At 37.8% G+C, this 22,678-nt stretch overlaps 1 protein-coding gene across 5 annotated transcripts in view; it reads right to left on the bottom strand.

The window, feature by feature from the left end:
• Positions 1-22,678, bottom strand: part of si:dkey-156n14.3 (zinc finger protein ZXDC) — a 75,626-nt gene that overhangs the window by 35,197 nt on the left and 17,751 nt on the right. For all 5 annotated transcript variants that reach the window (XR_007970994.1, XM_052131149.1, XM_052131148.1 and 2 more), the window contains exons 6-7: positions 13,572-14,431; positions 12,411-12,662 (exon numbers count right to left, since the gene is read on the bottom strand). Coding sequence is in view for 4 of the 5 variants with exons in the window: in XM_052131149.1 (XP_051987109.1) it covers positions 12,411-12,662; positions 13,572-14,431 (1,112 nt within the window). In the remaining variant the exon portion in view is untranslated. The remainder of the gene's footprint in view (positions 1-12,410; positions 12,663-13,571; positions 14,432-22,678) is intronic.

The raw sequence follows: 22,678 nt of genomic DNA on the forward strand, positions 1-22,678 counted from the left end.
CCTTGTGGTTGTCCACTCAGGGGGCTGATTGGAGTAGGATGGAGAATGAAAGCTGTCATCCCTCCTCGTTAAAAGCATTACTTTATTCAGCTTTGCCTATTTCAAAACAAAAACTTGAGAATCCAGTAGTTTCTCATTCAGTTAAAATCTGGTCCCAGATTAGAATTCATTACGGATGGAGAGGCGCATCTGCTTTAAGTCCATTGACAAATAATCACACATTTCCTGCATCAGTCTTAAACACAACATTTCTTCAGTGGGAACATAAAGGTATTCGATGTATAAAAGATTTATTTATTGAAAATATATTTCCCACATTCAAACAATTACAGAGCAAATACAAATTAGAAAGTAAAGATTTCTTCAAATACCTACAGATCCGAAGTTTTGTTAAGGGCTTATTTCCGTCTTGTCCTAATCGGCCCCCAGACTCCGCTATGGAAACAGTGTTTTTGTCTGATCCATTTAAAAAAGGTCTAATTGCTAAAATCCACAATGTGCCAACACAGGAAGAAACAACACCTACATTGGACCATTTGAAAAATGCCTGGCAGGATGACCTAGGGGTGACTATTACAGACAATCAATGGTCAAAGCCCAAAGAAATGTTCATTCTACCTCTGTATGTATTAGACATGGTCTTTTGCAGTTCAAGGTGCTACACAGATTGCATTTATCCAAATTGAAATTGTCAAAGATGTGTCCTTCCATTAGTCCTTCTTGTGATAGATGTTTACAAGGGCCGGCCTCTCTTGCACATATGTTTTGGAATTGTCCTCGCATTACGACCTATTGGAACACTATATTTCAAACCCTTTCCAAGATCTTGAAAAACAGCTTAAGCCAGAACCAATCTGGGCTCTTTTTGGTGTGAAGCCAGTCAATGTACAACTTTCGGACACCCAAAACAGCATGGTTTGTTTTATGACCTTGATGGCGCGGAGACTGATTCTCTTGTGTTGGAAACATAAAATGCCCCCTGCTAACTCAGCCTTAATGAAAGACATAATGGATCATTTGAAATTGGAGAAAATTAAATATATGTTAAGGGGGAAGTCTGAAATATTTTGTTCAACGTGGCAAACTTTCATAGATTACTTTGGTGAGAATGTATAATTGATTTGTTTAGCACGGCAATGGCAATGATGTCCTCTGATGTCTGTTGTTTGTTATTGTGTTTTTTTTTTGTCTTTCTGTATTTTATATGCAAAAAACCTCAATAAAGAGAAGGAAAAAAATAAAAATAAAAAAAATAACATTAATTCTGAAACTTGGGAAATAAAGCCCAAAGTGTCTTCTGTCAAAAGATACTACAACTGTGTCCATACTCCAAGGGGGCCAGTGAAGACAGCCATTTAAGTTGGGTATGTCATTTGCATGGTTTGTGCTAAAAAAAAAAAAAAGGGGAGTTAAACTGTGAAGTCATGCTCCCTCGGAATGCTCACATCATGGACTCGGTCTTCCTAGTGAGTAGGGCATAGGGATGATGAATTGAAAAGCACCCATTACGTGATTTGGGCGAAGGTGACCGACAAAAACGGGGGTATCTTCCGGGGAAGTAATGAGAGCCCGTACGATAAGCATTGACTGTACATGATGATATGCCTGAATAATTATCTTAATTCCCCGATGGGGAACGCTCGGGCATGCAGACGGTAAATGACAAGTGAATGAACATTGACCGAGCTGCCCTCATGAGATTACGCGATTGCCTGCCATTACATTGAGAGTGAATGTGCTGTTGACGTGAAATACTGGCTTTTGATATTGATGCGTTATGATGAACAGGCAGCGTTGCAACTTTGTAATGAATAGGTAGCATGGCAACGGAAGGCCTAGACCAGGGGTGCCAAATACGTCGATCGCGATCTACCAGTCGATCGCAAAAGGCAATGCTGGTAGATCGCACAAAATTTAAAATGTACTTTCGTTAAATTTTTATACAAATAAATATAATGTCTTTCCTTTTACTTTCTGTCTGACTTGCACTTGACGAGTAAATATTGACCAGGCGAGAATTGTGTTTATTCAGTTGCCATAACAACTAGGTTTGCGCATACACGCCTTCCAAGGGCTTCTGAGAACAGAGCGCGAAATTGCGATGCTAGCAGTGTTTGAGACCTGCTACCAGCAGCTACTGCCCGGATTATGCTAAACTGTCTGATTCCATTCAGTGCAAATCATCAGAATAAGGTAAATGCCCTGGCTATTGTAATCTATTGTGCTGTAGGTGTTTTGGGTTTAGTTTTAAACTGAATGATATCAACATTGAACATTATAATATATATTTTTATTAAATAGAAGATGAAGATGAATTCCATGTAGTTGAGGGGGTTATGGTATATAACCTTGAAAAACAGGTGTATTTCTTCAAAAACAAAATGTGTTTCTGTTAATCAATAGTATTCTGATGTGAGTCCTTGGTGTGTTTCCTTTGTGCTGGCACGTATCTTTGCAAAGATACTTTTAATCAGTTATTATATGAATGGTGTCTTGTTCTAATAAGCTGAGTGTATGATATCTTTGAGGCTGGTGTTTTCTTTCAAATAATAATGTGTATGAGTAAACAAGGCTGCCTCATTGTGGGAATGCACTGAAAATGTAGGACAAAGATAAAAAGTATTTGATGGGGACATGGCTGTTTATGCAGATGTTTCTAGGAGTTCATGTACTCTGTCCTTGAACTGTAACATGAGGTCAAGGTATGAGAGGCTACCAAAGATATACGTTTCTTTTCAATAGAGAGGCGAGGATATATGTTTCTTTTTAATAGATGGGCGAGGGAAAGAAACAAGGCAGTGACCTCGTTAGTCAGAGATGGTGGGTAACAAGATAACAAAGTAGTATATAATCATGTTTGTTGGTGTTCAATGAACTACAACTTTGGCATCTGGAACTCAAGACTCCGAGAGTTTTATTACAACTTAGAGAGATTCATCACGATTTTCCACGACAGGGTCAACTAGTGTTGATGTGTTAAAAAAAAAAAAAAAAAAAAAAAAAAAACATACTGGATAGCTTTATTGTCTGCAGAAATTAATGTGTTTTTTTTATTTAGTATTTATTTATTTTGTTGTACATTACAGAAAAGGTGATGCATATTTTAAAAAGACATCACAATAAACAGTAAGGTCTTTCGAAATGAATATTCCTGTATTTATTAATAGTAAACTAAATTAAGCATTGACTAACAAAAAATGTTATCTTAAGTGAAAATTCTACTTTTTATATTATAGCTACTATAGTTTTGTTTAAGTTGAAATTTAAGTTGTTAAAAAGCAAAAAACAAACATATACACACACATATACATTCTATGGGATTAAGGTCTGGAGATTGGCTAGGCCACTACAGGACCTTAAATGTGCTTCTTGAGCCACTCCTTTGTTGCCTTTGCCATGTGTTTTGTGTATTGTCATGCTGGAATGATGTTCTCACCCAAGATGTGATGGTACATGGCCCTGTCCATCGTCCCTTTGATGCAGTGAAGTTGTCCTGTCACCTTAGCAGAAAAACACCCTCAAAGCATAATGTTTCCACCTCCATGTTTGATGGTGGGGATGGTGTTCTTGGGGTCATAGGCAGCATTCTTCCTCCTCCAAACACGGCGAGTTGAGTTGAGTTGATTCCAAAGAGCTCTGTTTTGGTCTCATCTGACCACAACACTTTCACCCAGTTCTCCTCCAAATCATTCAGATGTTCATTGGCAAACTTCAGACGAGCCTGTACATGTGCTTTCTTGAGCAGGGGGACCTTGCAGGCGCTGCAGGATTTCAGTCCTTCACGGCGTAGTGTGTTACCAATTGTTTTCTTGGTGACTATGGTCCCAGCTGCCTTGAGATCATTGACAAGATCCTCCTGTGTAGTTCTGGGTTACGGTGAGAAACCTCACCGTTCTCATGATCATTGCAACTCCACATGGTGAGATCTTGCATGGAGCCCCAGACCAAGGGAGATTGACAGTTCTGTTGTGTTTCTTCCATTTGCGAATAATCGCACCAACTGTTGTCACCTTATCACCAAGCTGCTTGGCAAAGGTTTTGTAGCCCATTCCAGCCTTGTGTAGATCTACAATCTTGTCCCTGACATCCTTGGACAGCTCTTTGGTCTTGGCCATGGTGGAGAGTTTGGAATCTGATTGATTGATTGCTTCTGTGAACAGGTGTCTTTTATACAGGTAACAAACTGAGATTAGGAGCACTCCCTTTAAGAGTGTGCTCCTAATCTCAGCTCATTACCTGTATAAAAGACACATGGGAGCCAGAAATCTCTGATTGAGAGTGGGTCGAATACTTATTTCCCTCATTAAAATGCAATTCAATTTTTGACATGCTTTTTTCTGGATTTTTTGGTTGTTATTCTGTCTCACTGTTCAAATTAACCTACCATTAAAATTATGGACTGATTATTTATTTGTCAGTGGGCAAATGTACAAAATCAGCAGGGGATCAAATATTTTTTCCCTCATTGTGTGTGCAATATATATATATATATATATATATATATATACATATACACACACACACATACATAAAATAACATTTTGGCTTGTGTCTTAAGTAAATATATTGATTAAGGTATAATTAGAAATTATTATTTCTACATAATCAGAAATTTTACTTGCCTATAACAAAAAACAAATTAAAAGATAAACATCATATAAAAATAGGGCTACTAAACATTAGATCTCTTTCTACCAAAGCACTAATTGTTAATTAAATTATTACAGATCATAGTTTGGATGCGCTCTGTTTGACTGAAATCTGGTTTAAACCGGATATATATTAGTTATTATGAATCTACTTCCCCAGGTTATTGTTATATACATGAGCCTCGTCTGAATGGTCGAGGAGGTGGTGTTGCTACAAATTACAGTGGTGTTAATAAAGTTTTTGGTGTTACATTTATATCCTGTCTTAAGTCTTTTGAACTAATAATTCTTAATGTGACACCGTCAGATATAAATGCAAAAAACCATGTCATCTTTTTATGCTACAGTGCATAGATCACCCAGGCATTATTCTGATTTCCTTGGTGAACTTGCAAATTTTTTATCAGATCTTGAGGTTACTGTAGATAGAGCTTTAATTATTGGTGACTTCAACATTCACATAGATAATGAAAATGATACATTGGGATTAGCATTTATCGATATTCTCAACTCTCTTTGAGTCAGACAAAATGCAACAGGACCAACTCATTGCCATAATCATATGCTAGATTTAATTCTGTCATATGGAGTTGATAATATAGAAATTCTGCAGCAGAGCAATGACATCTCGGATCATTACCTCGTCTCTTGTATGCTGCGATCAGCTAACGTTACTCAATCTACACCACGCTATCGTTCAGGTAGAACTATTCTTTCAACCACTAAAGATAGCATCACTAATTATCTTCCAGATCAATCTCATAATCTCAATAAACCCCAATGCATAGAAGAACCAATGCATAGAAGAACTTAATAAAATAACAAAAAATATAAAATGCAATCTTCTCTAGCACCCTTGATGGTGTCGCCCCACTTCGAAAATTTCATAAATAATCCCAGCACCATGGTACAGTGATCACATTCATGCTCTCAAGAGAGCAGCTCAGGTCAGCATATTTTAGCAAACTCATAGAAAATAACTCATAAAAATTGGAATGATGCAATCATCTGTCATAGCACCTCTATGAAAACAGTGTCTAATGATTTCTCATGTGCAACTACAATCCTTCTCTGTCATAGGTCATGAAGAGCTAACAAAACTTATCGAAACATCAAAAGCCACAACATGTTTGTTAGATCCAATACCAACTAAGCTCTTAAAAGAGGTATCTCCTGTAATTTCAGAACCTATTCTTAAATATTATTAACTCCTCGCTATGCTTAGGACATGTCCCAAGAAACTTTAAAATGGCAGTTATCAAACTGCTTATTAAGAAGCCACAACTTGATCCTGGAGAACTGGCTAATTATAGGCCGATTTAAAATCTTCAATTTAGGTTGAAAATACTAGAAAAGGTAGTATCCTCCCAAATATGTTCATTTCTACAGAGAAATGGTATACATGAAGAATTTCAGTCAGGATTTAGGCCTCATCACAGTACAGAGACTGCACTTATCAGAGTTACAAATGACTTATCTGATCATGGCTGCATTTCTCTTCTAGTGCTTTTAGATCTTCGTGCTGCATTCAACACGATAGATCCCGAAATTCTCTTGAATAGGCTACAGAATTCTGTTGCATTAACATGGTTTAGGTCCTATTTTGCAGACCCCTACCACTTTGTCTATGTAAATGAGGAATTGTCAAACCAAACAAAAAGTAAAATATGGTGCACTACAGGGATCAGTTTTAGGGCCTCTGCTTTTCTCCTTGTATATGCTTCCCCTGGGAGATATTATCAGGAATCGTGGAATAAGTTTTCACTGCCATGCCGATGATATACAACTTTATATTTCTTCAAAACCTGATGAGATTTCACAATTCTCCAAATTAGCAGTGTGTATCAATGAAATAAAAGATTGGATGGCCAGAAATTTCCTTCTACTCAATTCTGACAAAACAGGTACTAATTATCAGACCAAAAAAACTCTAAAAATAAGCCACTAAAATATAATTTGACTCTCGATGGATGTAATGTTACATCATCTTCAACAGCGAAGAACTTGGGTGTTATATTTGATACCAATCTGTTCTTTCCGGTGTTTGTAGAACAGCATTCTTCCACCTAAGAAATATTGCTAAATTACGGCACATGCTCTGTTGCTGAAAAACGAATTAATGCGTTCATGACATCAAAACTAGATTATTGTAATGCATTACTGGGAGGATGCAAAATTCAATTGGTTCAAATCGCAGCAGCCAGAGTGCCAATGAGAACCAAGAAATATGATCATATTAGCCCCATTTTATCATTTGTTACATTGGCTACCTGTTCAATTTCGTTTTCATTTTAAAGTTCTGTTAACTACGTACAAAGCTTTGAATGGTCTAGCTAAAAGTAATTGAAACCGAAATTCAGAAGCTCTAACCGATGTAATTTTCCCATGTCGGTTATTTCGTTTTTTAAATCCAGTTACTACATTCCCCTTAAAGGGGTCATGACATGGTTTTTTTTATTGTATTATTATGTTCCCTTAGGTGCAATTATAGTATTAATATATTTTTTTTTAAGAAAAACTTTTAAAATCTAGTGATTTATGACCTTTTCCCACCCTGTTTCTCATCCTCTGATTCAAACAGTCTGTTTTGGGGGCGTTTTCCATTTAAGACTTCAGTGTTAACGCCCACTGTTATGATTGGCTAACGTCAGTGCCTATGTATCAATTATTGACGCTCCCAGCCAGAACAATATGCAAGTAAACTAAGTAAAAACACTGTGATTATTCATAATGAATGAAATTGCGCTTTAAAAAGTAGTTTAAAGTTTAAAATAGATTACTTACAGTTTAGCGTCGTCGTTGTTCCCAGAATAGTCGGCACGGACTTATCTTTGAGCAACAGTTTTCTGGCAAAGCCAGCATCATATTGAGATTTGTTCTCAAAACAGTCATCCTTAAAATGTACAGAACAAACGCTTAAGTTAACACTGCCGTGACTGGGTCGATCCGCAAAAAATAAACTGCATCCATTTTTCCCTGACGTCTGGATCTTTCGGCAGCTTATTCAGAGGTTTTGTTTGACCACAGCCAGGAACAGCACATCTGTGTGGCATCGTAATTTTCCTGTGCACAAGTAGTCTCTGTCAGAGCTCGCTGTCCATCGACTGAACACTTGTGAGGCGCACGGCGATACTGAAATGAGCGTAGTTGTCTTGCGCTTATAGCGTAGTTATGTTGTGCTGGAGGCGGTCATATGCAAACGCTGTTACGTCACTTCTAACCGACACGTCACTTCTAACCATGAATCCAGAACGAGCTGTATTTTGAGCTTGATTAAATAAATGATTCGTTTAGAATGGGGAGGACGTCTTAAAATATTAAACTTGCAGGACGTTTTAATGATACAAAGACCTCTTATATACCAAAAGATCAAGGCAAATTTGGTTTCTCATGTCATGACCCCTTTAAAAACATACTACCGCGTGCGTCACTTGACTCCACCCCGCCCAGTCAGCGGCATTGAAGAAACATAGAGGCGAATTCAAACTCCGAGTCAACTAAGCAACAGGAGCAGCTTGTACCAAAGAAAGACGCAGTGTCTGTCGTTTGGACACATTTTGGCTTCAGTAAAGAAGACACCAAACAAAATGAAGTCAAATGTAAACACTGCAGAAAAACCATTTCAACGACTAAAACCACCAATCTGTTTCAACACTTGGAGCACAATCACGTTACCGAATATGAATAGTGCATGGCTCTAAAAAAGAGAGAGACTGACAAGCGCCCAGTAACAAGTGTCTCCACAAAGCAGGTGTCGATAACACAAGCATTTACAAATGCTACACAATATGAAAAGGATTCAAGAAGATGGAAAGAAATAACTGACGCTATTTGTTACTACATCGCGAAGGATATGGCTCCCATAGCTACAGTGGAGCGCAGTGGGTTTAAACACCTCGTTAAAATTCTCGACAGAAGATACACCATATTTTTCCCAAACTGCGCTGCCCAACATGTACAAAATATGTCGCAAAAAGGTAGCTGTTGAACTGAAGTCTGTTCAGCACTTTGCAGCCACATCTGATCTCTGGTCAAGCAGGACGATAGACCCATACTTGAGCCTTACTTGGCACTACATTGACGATGAATGGAAGCTGTGCAACAGATGCCTTGAGACGGCATATTTTCCAGTCGATCACACGTCAGAGATTATTACACAGGGCCTGAGAGATATGCTTTCTGCATGGGAACTCACGGAAGAGAACCTCGTGGCCATTACGACAGACAACAGCGCTAATGTTGTCAAAGCTGCACAGCTGAATGGATTGACACGGCAACAGTGTTTTGGACACCGGCTGCACCTTGCAATCGGTAAGTGCACGTAACGACTTAATGCTATAATATTCAATAATCTAATTGGGCATATCTGGGTGGTGAATTCTTTGTGTGTTTTGTTGTATGTGTCAAATTATAATGTCTATATGTTTTTATATTACTTTTTTATTATTTTCTTTTCTGTGATGTTCTTGTTAAGCATTTTGTTACATGTGTTTAAAAAGGTGCTATATGAATAATATTTTACTTCAGCACACTAACTATATAATGTGACAACAATAAAAAAAAAAAAAAAACTTCATATTAGCACCTTTCTTAAAGTTACAATGTGCTTAATATTTACAATGTTACAATGTAACAAAATGCTACATTGAGTCATCATTAAAGTAGAAATAAACAAATAATCTAGAAGTGTTATTAATCTGATAATATTCTAGTTGTTTAAGAGGCTTTTCTGTTATTAATTTTGCTACATTTTTGTAAAAGACTCAGGTATAAGTGAAACTATCAATAAGATAATAATACATTTATTTGCGTGCATTTACTTCAGAAAATGGAATGAAAGATCAACGTGTGGCACGGGCAATGAGGGTGTGCAAAAACATAGTCCGTGCTTTTTCCTATAGTTGGAAAAAAAAAAGAAGGCATTAGTGAAGGCGCAAGAAGAGCTGAAGCTGCCACAACACAAGCTGAAAATGGCATGTGTCACCAGATGGGGATCAATGCAAATGATGACTGCAAGGGTCCTTGAGCAAAAGAAAGCCATCACACAGGTCCTCGCTGATGATAAAAAAAATAAATCAAGGCATCTTGTTCCATCTTGGGCTGACCTGGATGTCTTGGAGGCTGTCAATAAAGCTCTCTACCCACTGATTGAGTTCACCGATGCCCTGTCAGGAGAAGAGTATGTGACCATTTCATTCATGAAGCCTATCCTACACATCCTCAATTCACGAGTGCTGGCTGAAGAGGAAGATGACACGCAGCTGACCAAAACAATCAAAACCAGCATCCTTGAGTACCTTGAGGGGAAGTACTCAGACCCCATCACAGAAGAGCTACTGGACACAGCCAGTTTTGTTGATCCCAGATTTAAAATGACTTTTCTGCACACCATGTCCCCATCATTCAGGAGAAAGTGAAAACAGATGGAGTCAGCAGCTGCAGTCCGCAGGGAAAGTCCCTCAGAGAGTACAAAGCCCTCTACAACTTCATCAGAACCAAAGAAGCCAAAGAGGTCATTGGGAAGTTTTTTCAAAGGAAGTGAGGCAACTCCTTCAACTGTACCCACTTTGTCACTTCAGCAAACACTAGAAGCAGAGCTGAGCAGTTACTTGTTGTCCCCCCTTGCTGGATAGTGAGGAAAATCCACTGGAATGGTGGAGAAAGCATCATGTACACTTTCCCACTATAAGCAAGGTGGCAAAAAAGTATCTCTGCAACCAGCAACTAGCTCCCCATCAGAGCGGGTTTTCAGTTCAGATCCTCCTGAACTGAAAACCCGCTCTGATGGGGAGCTAGTTGTAATATAGTTACATGCCTCAGATCCTGCCTGAAACCTGAAAAAGGTAAACATGCTAGTGTTTCTTAGTAAGAACCTAGAGTAAATACTTGTGCATATAGAGTGACAGGACAAGATCACTGAGAGGAATATCACATGCAACAGTGATCAGATTCACATCTATAACGATGACAGGATACACAGCCTGCTGATCCATTAGAGGTGCCCTGTCCAAGCCCTGCTCTTAATCAGCATTTTTTTTTTTGTACATGGCATTGTTTCAAATATTTGTTTACAGGAGAAGTTATTATTTTCTACTTTTCACATTGCATTATTTAAAATCATATTTATTTACAAGAGATACAAGTTATTTTCTACTTTTGACATGGCAATATTTAAAATAATATTATTTATTTTCTACCTTTTTAGGAAACTTGATATTTACATCAAAACTGAAATGTGACCCTTTTTTCATAAGACGTTTTCATTTCAAGCAATGTGTGCTTTGATTTTAATTGTTTGAAATATTCAATAAATAACCATAAATAGTTAGTTTCCTTCAATTATTTGAAAATCTCAAAAGATAAGAAATGCTTTCATTAGAAAAAAAAAAATACCCACCTTTAATAGTTGAGCATATTTACAGTACAAACCTTGTCAGTAAACTATGAGGGCAAAAAAAATAAAAAAAACAAATCGTTCATTCAATCGTAATCTAGGTAAAATTATAAATGAATCGAGATTTTGATTTTAGGTCATATCGTCCAGCCCTACCTTCTACCACGCTATATTCCATCACATTCATTATGATCAAAATATTCTGGCCCGTTAACAGTTCCTAGAATATCAAAATCCACAAAAGGAACCTTTTCACATTTGGCACCTAAACTATGGAATGGTCTCCCTAACACTGTTCGAGATGCAGACACATTCCCTCAGTTTAAGTCTAGACTAAAGACTCATCTTTTTAGCCAGGCATACACCTAATTTATCCTCCAACCCACAATTAGGCTGCCGGAACCAGAAAAATTGATCATGATCTATAACTCTGCAATAAATTGAAGGGCATCTATGCTTATATTATTTTATTTGTTTCTCTGTCTCAACCTCGGCACTCCACTTCCTCGGATGATCAAGTGTGTACTGAGCGAGTCAAATTCACTCTGAGGCCGCGTAAAAATTTTTAATTAAAATATATATATATATGCCACTCTTGTGACCAACTCAGAGAATTTTGTTTCCATCACTGTAGTCGATCGATGTATTACAGCGAGATCATTCAAATCAGCAACATCCATCATCAGCCTCACAGAGATGTTGGATTTCTTCCACCAACGTGCTTTCCAAATCGAGTCCCTGGTCCATAGGGCCCGCCAGAGGACTCAGCTTGAACACGAAAGTGTCTTTTAATGTCTCCAGTCTGAGGATTTTGAGTTCTTTGCCATGTTTACCTCAAAGAGCAAATATGTAACTGGGTGTATCGAATCTCACCGGATTATAAAATGAAGATACTAGCAAAGTGCGCAGAGCTGTCGCTCACACGTCTGCTTCTCGCATGGCGTCACGTCGCAATCCGGATTTTGAATTCTTTGACATATTCCTAGGACAGTTAAGAATCAGGGTGTACCAAATCTCACTGGTTTGACCAAAAAGTATTAAAAAAAAAACTAGCTAAGCACGCAGAGCTTGCCGTTCACACGTCCGACCCTTGCATGGCACCATGCTTCCTATACATAGGTTTCTTAAAACGGAATAGTTGAGCTCAGACAAATGCACCGCCTAGTCAAAAATTGTCAAGTCATACTCGTCTGCTCTTCAATAAACATTTCTTTATTAGAAAAAATATGGTTTTATGCTGCTAATTATATTGTAACATCAAATTGCAATACTAACAGAGTCGCAAAATTTTAAAACGCAAATCCTATACTGAATCGGCAACTAAAATTTGTTGTAATATCTGATTGGGATGTCTGTGGCAATCTCACCTGTAACAGCTGAATCTGCACAAACTGTGCACCAGTCACTGCATCCCGAATGGGTAGGTCACCATTTCTTGTAGCAGCTCCTCCAAAATGACCACATGAAGTATTCGGCAGAGCAGAGCTTGCACCCTTTGACCCTTTAGTCTTTCTATGGTCCGTCTCTGAGGCACATGTGGAAGACCCTGAACCTTTCTGTTTCCTCTTCTTGGCAAGATGGACGGCCCTGTAGTCTGTGCGTGCTGATCCACTGCTCTCCTAACACCAGAACAAATCATCTTAATTTCATATTTACTCTCAAGTCCATTTGTTTTTTTAATTAGTGAACAAAGGACCATTTAAAATCAACAAATCCAAAAGTTTTACATGTTACTTTAAGCCTAATGTTCTGTTGAGATTGACTCATAAGGCATGGGTTATTGAAGCCATTTTCCTTGTTTTTCTGCAGTTCAGTTGCACACTTTAAGAAATGTGACTGGTAACGTTTCTGTTAGGGGTCAATCGGACCACAGCAAAACACATTGTAGAAAAACACAACACAAGAAATCAAATTAAACATCTGTCAGGAGAGTACCATGACAGTGCATACAACAGTCAGAAAATCTTAGCTTTTATTCACGTTTATTATCTTTATCATCTCATTAATTACTGTAATCGAATTACTTTTTAAAGTACAAAAAGTAGTGTAGTGCATTACATTTCCAATTCTTGTAATCAGATAAAAATTACTGACTTTCGATTAAGGTAATTAATTGGGCAACACATATCTAAAATAATATTCAAAGTGTAGAATACATTTAATACATGCATTACATTAATATTTACATTAAAATGTAAACAATTTTGACAGCTAAAGGGATAGGACAGGTGGAAAGATGGAAATACAGGGATTATTTAAAATTTGTTAAATGTGGAAAAATAACCGCTTTTCTGTGAAAACTTGCTTTCGAAATAGATTTTAAAAGCAATTAGTAATGTGATTATTTTATGAAGTAATCAGAAGTCAGTAATGTAATTACAGCTGTTCAGTAGTAACTTGTAATTTATATTGAATTACTTTTTTTTTTTTTTTTTTAGTAACTTAACACTGCTTGGGTCTCTCAGACCCCAAAGAAAACATGAGGTTAAGGCTAACAATTTCCCAAATCTCCTCTCTCTCCAACTAACCATAATGGGGCAGGGGGTGACAGAAGCCAGCTCTGTGTTTGTCTGCCCACAGTAGGATCCACTGTGTCTGGGGAACACAAACTGGCACATCCCCTTATCGCAATCTGACGGGGCCATGACCTCAGCTCTGCTCAGCAAGGGCCCCACAGCAGTCTCAAAGGCTGCCAACTTGGCCTCTGGAGAAAGCAACTCTGCCACAGGGGCTCCCGCGGAGGATAGATGGGCAGAGAGAGAGGGAACAAGAGATGAACTGAGCGCTGGAGGCAGAGCTGATGTCAAAGAGGAAAGAGATGGAGTGAGTGATGATGAAAGTGTTGGCATAAGAGTAGATGGTGTTTCTACAATCAAAGCACTGCAGGAGCTCAGAGTGTGAAGTTGTTCTGACGATGCAGTACTTTGGATAGCCAGAGCTGTTAGTGTTCCCAGCTCTTCTGGGTTGACAGTTTGTACATCATCTAAATGCAATGTTGCCTGTGGTAAAACCCCTCCACCTCCTCCAGGGCCCAATCCTGCATCTAATATGTGTATTCCCATATCTTGCCCGGGTGCTAAAATGAGAGGATCTACAGTCTTTGCCCCATTAAGAGCCGATCCAACTGAAACTGGATCTATCGTAAGGATTCCAGTGTTGACCAGAGACAGATCCATGGAGAAGGATGCTGGCCCAGAGCTACCTACAGACCCCAAAGAGACAGCAGTAGTCGCTGGACATGCAGGGACTTTGGAGAAGAGGGAGGTCAGGTCTAGACTGTTGATCTCTGCTCCTGCAGATCCTGGGGGGGTGCTGACAGCCTGTGATGTGCCTGTCAGTTCGTTGCTGGGGGTTAGAGTGGCTGTGCTGTCCAACTGACTCAATACATCTGCGAAAGAGAAAAAAGATACATTCAGCTTGGCTGGACCAACAGCACCTGTGTCAATTAATAAATGTGTCTGGAATTACACAGAGATGTTGCGTACACTAGAGCTGCGCCAAGAGGCAGATGATTAAAACATAACTAAAATATAGTTGCGAGCAGCGATGACGGGCCCAAGCACCATGGGTCTATTTCCACCTGTTGGCTTTCGGAAAACAATACAAGATGGACACATGCATTAGTGATTTGACATTATTTTGAAGCAACTTGGGTAAATATAAGATAGCTATTTTAGTCTCTTTTAAGAGCCACGCTTTCTGCTGCCCAGTGGTGGCGCTATGTCCTTAACAAAAAATAGTCAAATCCATTTGATTAGCCCCAACATACATCTGCTGTGTGCAATGTGTGATTTCAATCAAAATTGAGATGTGAGACACTGCTGTTCCCAATTTTTTGCCATTAATTTAATGCCTCGCTATGGCAACACCATTTGATATGTGAAAATCTGTTCACAATTTAGCATCTTCAATATCTTAGCATAATGTTGTCTAAATTTGGGGACTGTCTCATGAATCCCCTAGGAGGAGTATTTAAAAGTTCAAAAAAATACAATATTAAAACAAAATCCAAAATGACGACTTCCTGTTGGGTCGAGCTAATAATTATAATTCTGAAAGTTGTCCAGCTTGATGAGAACTATATATGTACTAATTTTGGTGACTGTAGGTGAAAATGGGGGTGCTACAGAGGCCGTCTTACATGCCCATTTTAAACCTGTTAACTGTCACTGGCCAACAGGTGGGCTATTTGAATGTGGCTATAAAACAAATTCTTTGTTTTAAATCAAAAACTCCAATGTTCACAAACTTGGTATCATATTAAACCTTAAAAACTCCATTTTCATCTTCTGAAGTCTATTTTGCAATTTGAAAGTTACAGTGAAAACATTTTAAAGAGTTCATTTTTAAAACATGAGACATGTGAACGACAGTACTTATGTTTCATGTCCTCCGTTTATTATCCAATCCAATAATTGAAGATCATGCAATTCATTGTGATGAAAATGCAACAACCACATCAGATTGGTTAAGTAACATTATTACCTTCTAGTTTAAATTCTGTTAATATTTTTGAATCTGTGATTTAGCAGCTTTATTCACCTGAAATGTCCACTAACATTGCCAATTGTTTTTAACTTAAATTTTTTATACAGGATAAGCTTTTATGTAAATATGTTTGATGCTATTTGTTAAAATACATTTATACATAATATAAATGTGAATCAATCTATCGATCTATCTATCAGAGGTGGGTAGTAACTCGTTACATTTACTTGAGTAACATTTTGGGGGAAATTTACTTTTAGAATAGGTTTAAATGTGGGTATTTTTACTCTCACTCAAGTCAATTTCTAATGATTTTTTTTTTACTTTTACTTCTTTACAGTGTGTGGCATTACTGTTGTTACATTACTGGGTCATTTGTTGAGAGATTATTGAATGGGACTTTTACGAGAACGGACGTTCACAGCTGTGCGTGATGAGACGCTCCCACTTGAGTGAGGAGACTGTCGCTCAAGTCATCAGTGCAGCGGCACCAAACTCTTCAAAGTGAAACACTTTCTTTGCTCCGCACAGTGAAAAAAAAAAGTTCCGTCATGCAATGCCTTCTTTTAACACCAAGACAAGCTGATATTTAAAGTTTAAAGTCACAGCTCCAACTTCAGGCAGCACGCTGAGGTATGTTTTTACTGTAATTCTAACGCGGGCTTTTCTGTGTAATGAGATAATTTTCAGGGTGATTCTGTAAATGTCCTCTTATGACTTCAGTTTTTAAGAGTACATTTTTAAATCTTGGAACAACATGATGGTGAATGATGACAGAATTTCCATTAATAATAATCAAAATTCTGTAGTACATGTTCAATGTGTAATGTCACAATAACAAAACCTTGTGCTTTTGTAAAATAAAAAGGGTGAGCTGCAAGCAGTCTCTGGGTTTGCGAGCATATATCTGAAACAAGTCACAAAAATTAACTGAAACTCCGCGAATACTTATAACACAAACATGAAACATATGTCTAAAGAAAGCTTAAAATGTCTACTTTTAAATAAAACAATTCAAATTTAAAACAAATATTCTCCTGCAATGTAATCTGTATGAAACAAAGCGATGTACAGTTTTTACTAGCTCAGCTAATTATCTCTAATGTGATCACACCCACCAGCAGAGCGCACCATTCATACAGTAATGTGCTGCAACGATCAAATCAAATGGTACATGCCCCCGACTGTGCCTTAAAAACGAAATCATTGACTTTTCTGCACGTTTGAAAAGACAGCATGATACACAAGTGAGAAAACGCCTGGTTAGTGACGAAGAGTTACAATTTTCCTCAGAAGAAGAGCGGGAGACTTGATCCAGCCGAGGATTCAATTTCGGACGAGCAAGTCATTTAGTTTTCATTAGCTGACATGCTATTTTATATAAACATGTACATATTTTAATAGTGGGACTGTTTCCAGACTTGCCAGCCAAGATTCAGAGTATTGAAATATGTCCTAATAGGCAAGTTTTAGTTACATTTAAATGCTGTTTCGGCTAAAGCAGGTATTTAAATTGTATGCTGTATGATATAAATATGATATAAAAACAATATGAATGTTTAATTATATTTTAACTAGTGTTTATGCTGCCTCATTATCATCAGCAAAGCTTGTGCTTGCAAATATGCGTTCAGGTTAAATGAGTATCTTTATGTTTATATAAAATGGCATGTCAGCTAATGAAAACTAAATGACTTACTCCTCAGAAATGTTTTCCTCGGCTGGATCAAGTCTCTCTTCAAAATACGTTCGGAGTCCCGCTCTTCTTCTGAGGAAAATGTTAACTCTTTCTTAATATCCAGGAGCTTTCTCACCTGTGTATCGTTGCAAACGAGCAGAAAAATGAATGAAATGTGTTTACAACCTCACTGTCGGGGGTGTTTACCATTTGCCTTGTTCGTCTCAGCACATTAGCGTATGAATTATCACATTAGAGATAATTCGCTGAGCCAGTAAAAACTGTACATCGCTTTGTTTCAAACAGATTGCATTGCAGGAGAATATTTGTTTTAAATTTGAATTGTTTTATAAAAAGTAGACATTTTAAGCTTTTAGATATAGGTTTCATGTTTGTGTTATAAGTATTCGTGGAGTTTGTTCATTTTTGTGATGTGTTTCTGAAATATGCTCGTGAACACAGAGACTGCTGAAAGCTCACCCTTTTTATTTTCTTTATTTTACAAAAGCACAAGATTTTGTTGTTAATGTGAGTGTACACAAATAAAAGTAGACCCTTTGTCTCTAATGATGTCTTACACTTATCTGTATACCCAAAAATTACGGAGTATTTTAAGTTGTTTCTGCTGTAATGACGAAAATATCCAGCAGGACGTGCCGGCACGTCCATCGACCCCAGTGTGTTAAATGTTTATGTGTTTGTCAAGCCGGTCTCAGCTTCCTCCTTTCCCATCTTTAAGTGTTACACCTTTAAATTATGTTGGGAAAATAAGGACATCAATTAGGTTACACTACTGCATATCCGCCCATAGAATAATCATTAAAAGCAAAAATTACCAACTGGTAACCAACCGACAAACAACTATTGTTTCTCGATGTTGCCTACGAATATCGGAAATTCTCTTTTCTGTTGTCAAAACGTAATCAAATACATTGCCACAACGAAAGTTTGGTCATCAAGTTATGGTGTAGTTAGGTAATGCAAGAAAACACATCTAAGTTTAAAATAGATGTACAATAAATCTATAAACTAAAAAGACAAAAGGAGAATTAAATAATTAGTAAAGTTGCAATATTTACATTTTCTGATATTTAAATCTGGTATATGGCAACATACCAAGCTTCATTGCAACAACTACTAGTTCATTAATTGGAGTCACAATTAAATTATAAATATCCATGAATTTGCGATAACACTGCATTTCCACAAGAATCAAAATTTTGCTATTGAATAGACAACATAAAAAAAAAAAAAATACAAAAAAATCTCCAGAGTATCAATACATTGTCTATTAAACATCAACAAATTCAAAATGTTCCTTAGCTTGACATAAAACGCAATCTGGAATAACCTACACATTATTTATTTATTTTTTTTTTAAGTGTACCCCTGGATGGAGTGCATGCATGTCCAATGTTATTCTGCTAATAAAATCCTGTAGGCCTTACAGGATTTAAGAAAACTGTACCTTGGGTGGCAGTGCTACTGAAGTCATGAATATTAATTATTTTATGCACAATAAGAGATCATTTTAAAATCACCTATTTTGATAAACAGTCGTTCTTAATGGGGCGCTGCGGAGCTGCTAATGGAGTAGGATGCGAAGTTGGAGGCCCCTGCTGTTTTCGATTAAAATCGTAATTTACTTGCGATTTTCAGTCATACATTTGATCTTGACTTACTTTACTCAGTTTTTTTGTTTGCACGTCTAATCTTGAACAAGGGCTGGTCGACCTGGCCAAAATAGTTATCACGATAATCTTTCATATGGTTCGATATTTATCACAATATACATTTACACATTGCACCCCCCCCCCAAGTTGATGGAAGAAAAACTTCTAAACAGTCAAAATAGTCTACAAAACTGCACAGGGGGTCCAGAGACAGCCAAAGCAGTGGGGTCTGCGGGATCTTTTACCAAAATATTTTATAGATTATCAATTGAAAATGTTAAAAAACAGTCCAACTGTTTGTTCTGAAGCATAGGTGACAGCAGTCCAGTATTTGTTAGAATATTTTTACATTAAAATTAAATATTTTCTATATGTAACCAAGTATGCGGGCATAGAAGCCCTTCTGACTGTGGAATGATGCTGAATGTGGGTTCAGGGGTGTCCCGAGAGAAAATGTAGAAAACGTTTATTTTTATTATTTTTTTAAACAAATTTAACATTTTCATTAAAAATGTTTAAGACTATAAATTTAAAACTTCAAAGTCATACATTTTAGTCTTTCCTTATCCATTCCAGACATCCAATTAATTTTCACAAGATTAGAACAGAAATCGATTTGTTTATTATTAAAGGCTCGTAACAGCGCTTCGTGTTTACACATGCAGGGAAGAGGCAACACGTGCGGAGTGGGACGGCAGAAATTATGCACGTTTGGTGCTAGAGAACAATATTCAAGATTACAGCACAGTAAGATCAGAGCTGTTGTCCACATCACTGTTGTTCTTTCGTGCTCTTCACTAGAGACAATGAGTGGGCGCAACCATTGTCATGATGTCTTGCGGTGCGGATGGCAAGGCCGCTAGCATTAGCCTTGCTAACTAGTTAGCAAGGCCGCTAGCATTAGCAAGTTCATCCAGTCTGACCCTACGTTACCACTGGAGTGAGCGATGCAGAGAGCGTTTTCAATCCATTCCTATGAAAGCCAAGCTTCATGCTCGCAAGGTGGATCGTAGGATTGGAAGTGGTGCGGACAAGCTCTCTCCTAGCGCTGCAAGCGCCTTTGAGCAGATTTCGTCCGCCCCAGTGGAAACGCAGCCTGAGCAACCAAACTGCTTGTGTTTTAGCGACACGCAGTAAATATAGAAAATTCCTCAAAAGCTTATCGTTGATATCGTGGATTATTTATCGTGATAAATATCGATATTGTTTCATCGCCCAGCCTTAGCTTGAACTACGTTAAAATGTCTGGAAAAAACAAACTCCTAATACTATTCAGACACAACTGAGGCCTAGTGTACACGCCACGACCACAGCCTCAAGTGAATCAGCTTCTTCCGCAGAGTCCCCCTTGCTTCGGTTTGACCCTGACATTGCCGCCCTCAGGCTCAAGTTGCTGGCTTCGCTGAGTAAAGACATTGCCGATATTTTTTAAATAGAACTGCAGGAGACTCTCGGGGAAGCTCTGCCAACAATCAAGCTCGACCTGCAAGCCATGAAGACACAGCTGATTAAAGAAAGCTGCTACTATATTGACACTGAAAGGTACTGTTGGGGAAATGGAGCATGCTCTCTCCGGTTGTACCGATGACATAGCTCGGATGAAAACTACTATTGAGTGTCTCAATGCTACCGTAGCCAAGCTGGAGAATAAATGTGACAATTTGGAGTCTAGGTCATGGCGTAATACATTAGGATATTGGGAGTTCCAGAGGGGCCTGACACTTGTGCCACTGTTACTGTAGCCACCTTGCTAAAGGGAGCGTTTGGTCTGGAGGAGGAGACCGTTTTGGACCGGTCCCACCGGACCCTTCAGCCTAAGCCCAAGCCTGGTGAATGACCACAAGCTATTGTGTGTAGATTTCATCATCACAGTGATTGTGTTGACATTTTACGACATGTGAGAGAGCTCCAACGGATTGCTGCAACAGCGCCATCTTTTTCGCCCAGGTCTCAGATCTTTAGGCATTTACAGTTGCGCCACCTGCTCTGTACTATTTTTGGGAGTAGTATACACCCCCTTAAAGCGGCAGATCCTCTTGGAGTGGTGAATACTGCTTTTGGAAAGGTTCACAAGGCATCAGTGTATTACTCCCTGCTGATTCAGTGTCTGGGGTGGAACTTCGGCTTCTCTCAAGAGATTATGGGAGAAAGATCTATACTTGGTATTGGAAGAGGGAGTGTGGGCTAGGATTCTAAAAAATGCCAAGTCTACATCTTGATGCAAGGGTGCAATTTAAGATTTTACATCGATTCTATTGGATCCCATCTAGATTGTATAGGCTTGGTCTGAAAGACACACGACCTGCTAGCAATGCAAATCAGAAGACGGAGACACAATACATGTTTTTTGGTGGTATCCAGGAATTTTGGTTTGGGGTTTAGAGTTGTATGTGTGACGTATTGGCTCTCAAATTTCATTTTGCCCCAGACTCTGTATTTTAGGCAATAAGGCAGCCATTAACATTGGAGATAGATAGATCGATCTAGATAGATCTATATATAGATGTATATATAAAAAAAACAGGGTGCTAGCCAGTATTATTATTGGCAGACAGATTATTTCAAGAGTGGTGCGGCATTTAAGGAAATGTCATGTAGAAGGCTAGGCAATTTAGATTAATTTAATAAAAATGGGCAAGTTACTTGGCCCTCTTGGAGGGCAATCGGGGAGGGGCAGTGGAGAGAGAAGTGCAGTTTTAATGTGTTTAAATGTGTGCGATTATTTTTATTTATTTTAATACATTTAAATTTTTTCTTTATTTTTGTGTATATTCAAGTGTGACCACAGGATATTTGTTGAGGGTCACACCCCGCTCTGTGTTCGCTCCTTTATTAGAACACTAAAATTATCCAAAGACTAAATTAAATAATTTTTATAGCTTACTTTTGAAACATATCGGCAGCATTCTCCTGGTTTGATCAATTAAATAAATTGCTAGATGCAAAACCAAAAATTTTAATTAAAAATATAAATTACAAAATGAAATTAATAAATTACCAAATACATTTAAATAAAATAAAAAATAATATTTATTTTTGTATTATTGCCTATCATTTTCTTTTATTGCACTTTAACCTTCTGTGAACGAAAAAAAAAAATTCAGAATGTTCTACACTTTTTTTTTCCCCTCTATTCGCATTTGCTGCGCTTCTTCATCTGCAAATGTATAACGCATAAATTAGTCCACGGCACAAATCTTTTTCGATGGCAATCGATTAAAATCAAACTATACAATATTAACCTGTTAACATGTTGATTAGTTCAGTTTTTGGTGTTTTGCGTCGTTAAAAGTTAAATTCTATTTAATGTGGGACATAATTGTAAACCTACAGTTAAGATTGATATGCATTAGATTAGAATGTTGATATGATTATTCAAAATATTTAATAGGGGATATGCATTACTGACCTATTATTACCTCACACATGTGAACGGATTATCATCGTGTTTTTGGACACGTCTTTTAGGATTTCACAACAAACATTTGATTGTGGCAATCACCTCCCAACACGTTTTCTCCTTCGTCTTTCATCCCATCATTAAATAATTTTTTCCCCAACCATTTTTCTGCCACAGCACACTTTTTACGGCACACCACTATCCCACAGGCTAACCATCATCAATATTTTTCCTTTTCAAGAACTTGTCCATGTTTTCTGTCTGTCTGTCTTATAGTGGAGCGGCTAAGTGATATAATCGTTCAGTTTATGATACAAGTGTGAAAACTGGCATTAGCAGTCTCCATAGGTCACTTGACAAGAATATTGTCCGAGCCACTTTAAATTTCAAGATGGC

The sequence above is a fragment of the Xyrauchen texanus genome, chromosome 7 (genome assembly GCF_025860055.1).
Source record: "Xyrauchen texanus isolate HMW12.3.18 chromosome 7, RBS_HiC_50CHRs, whole genome shotgun sequence".
Classification (NCBI taxonomy): domain Eukaryota; kingdom Metazoa; phylum Chordata; class Actinopteri; order Cypriniformes; family Catostomidae; genus Xyrauchen; species Xyrauchen texanus.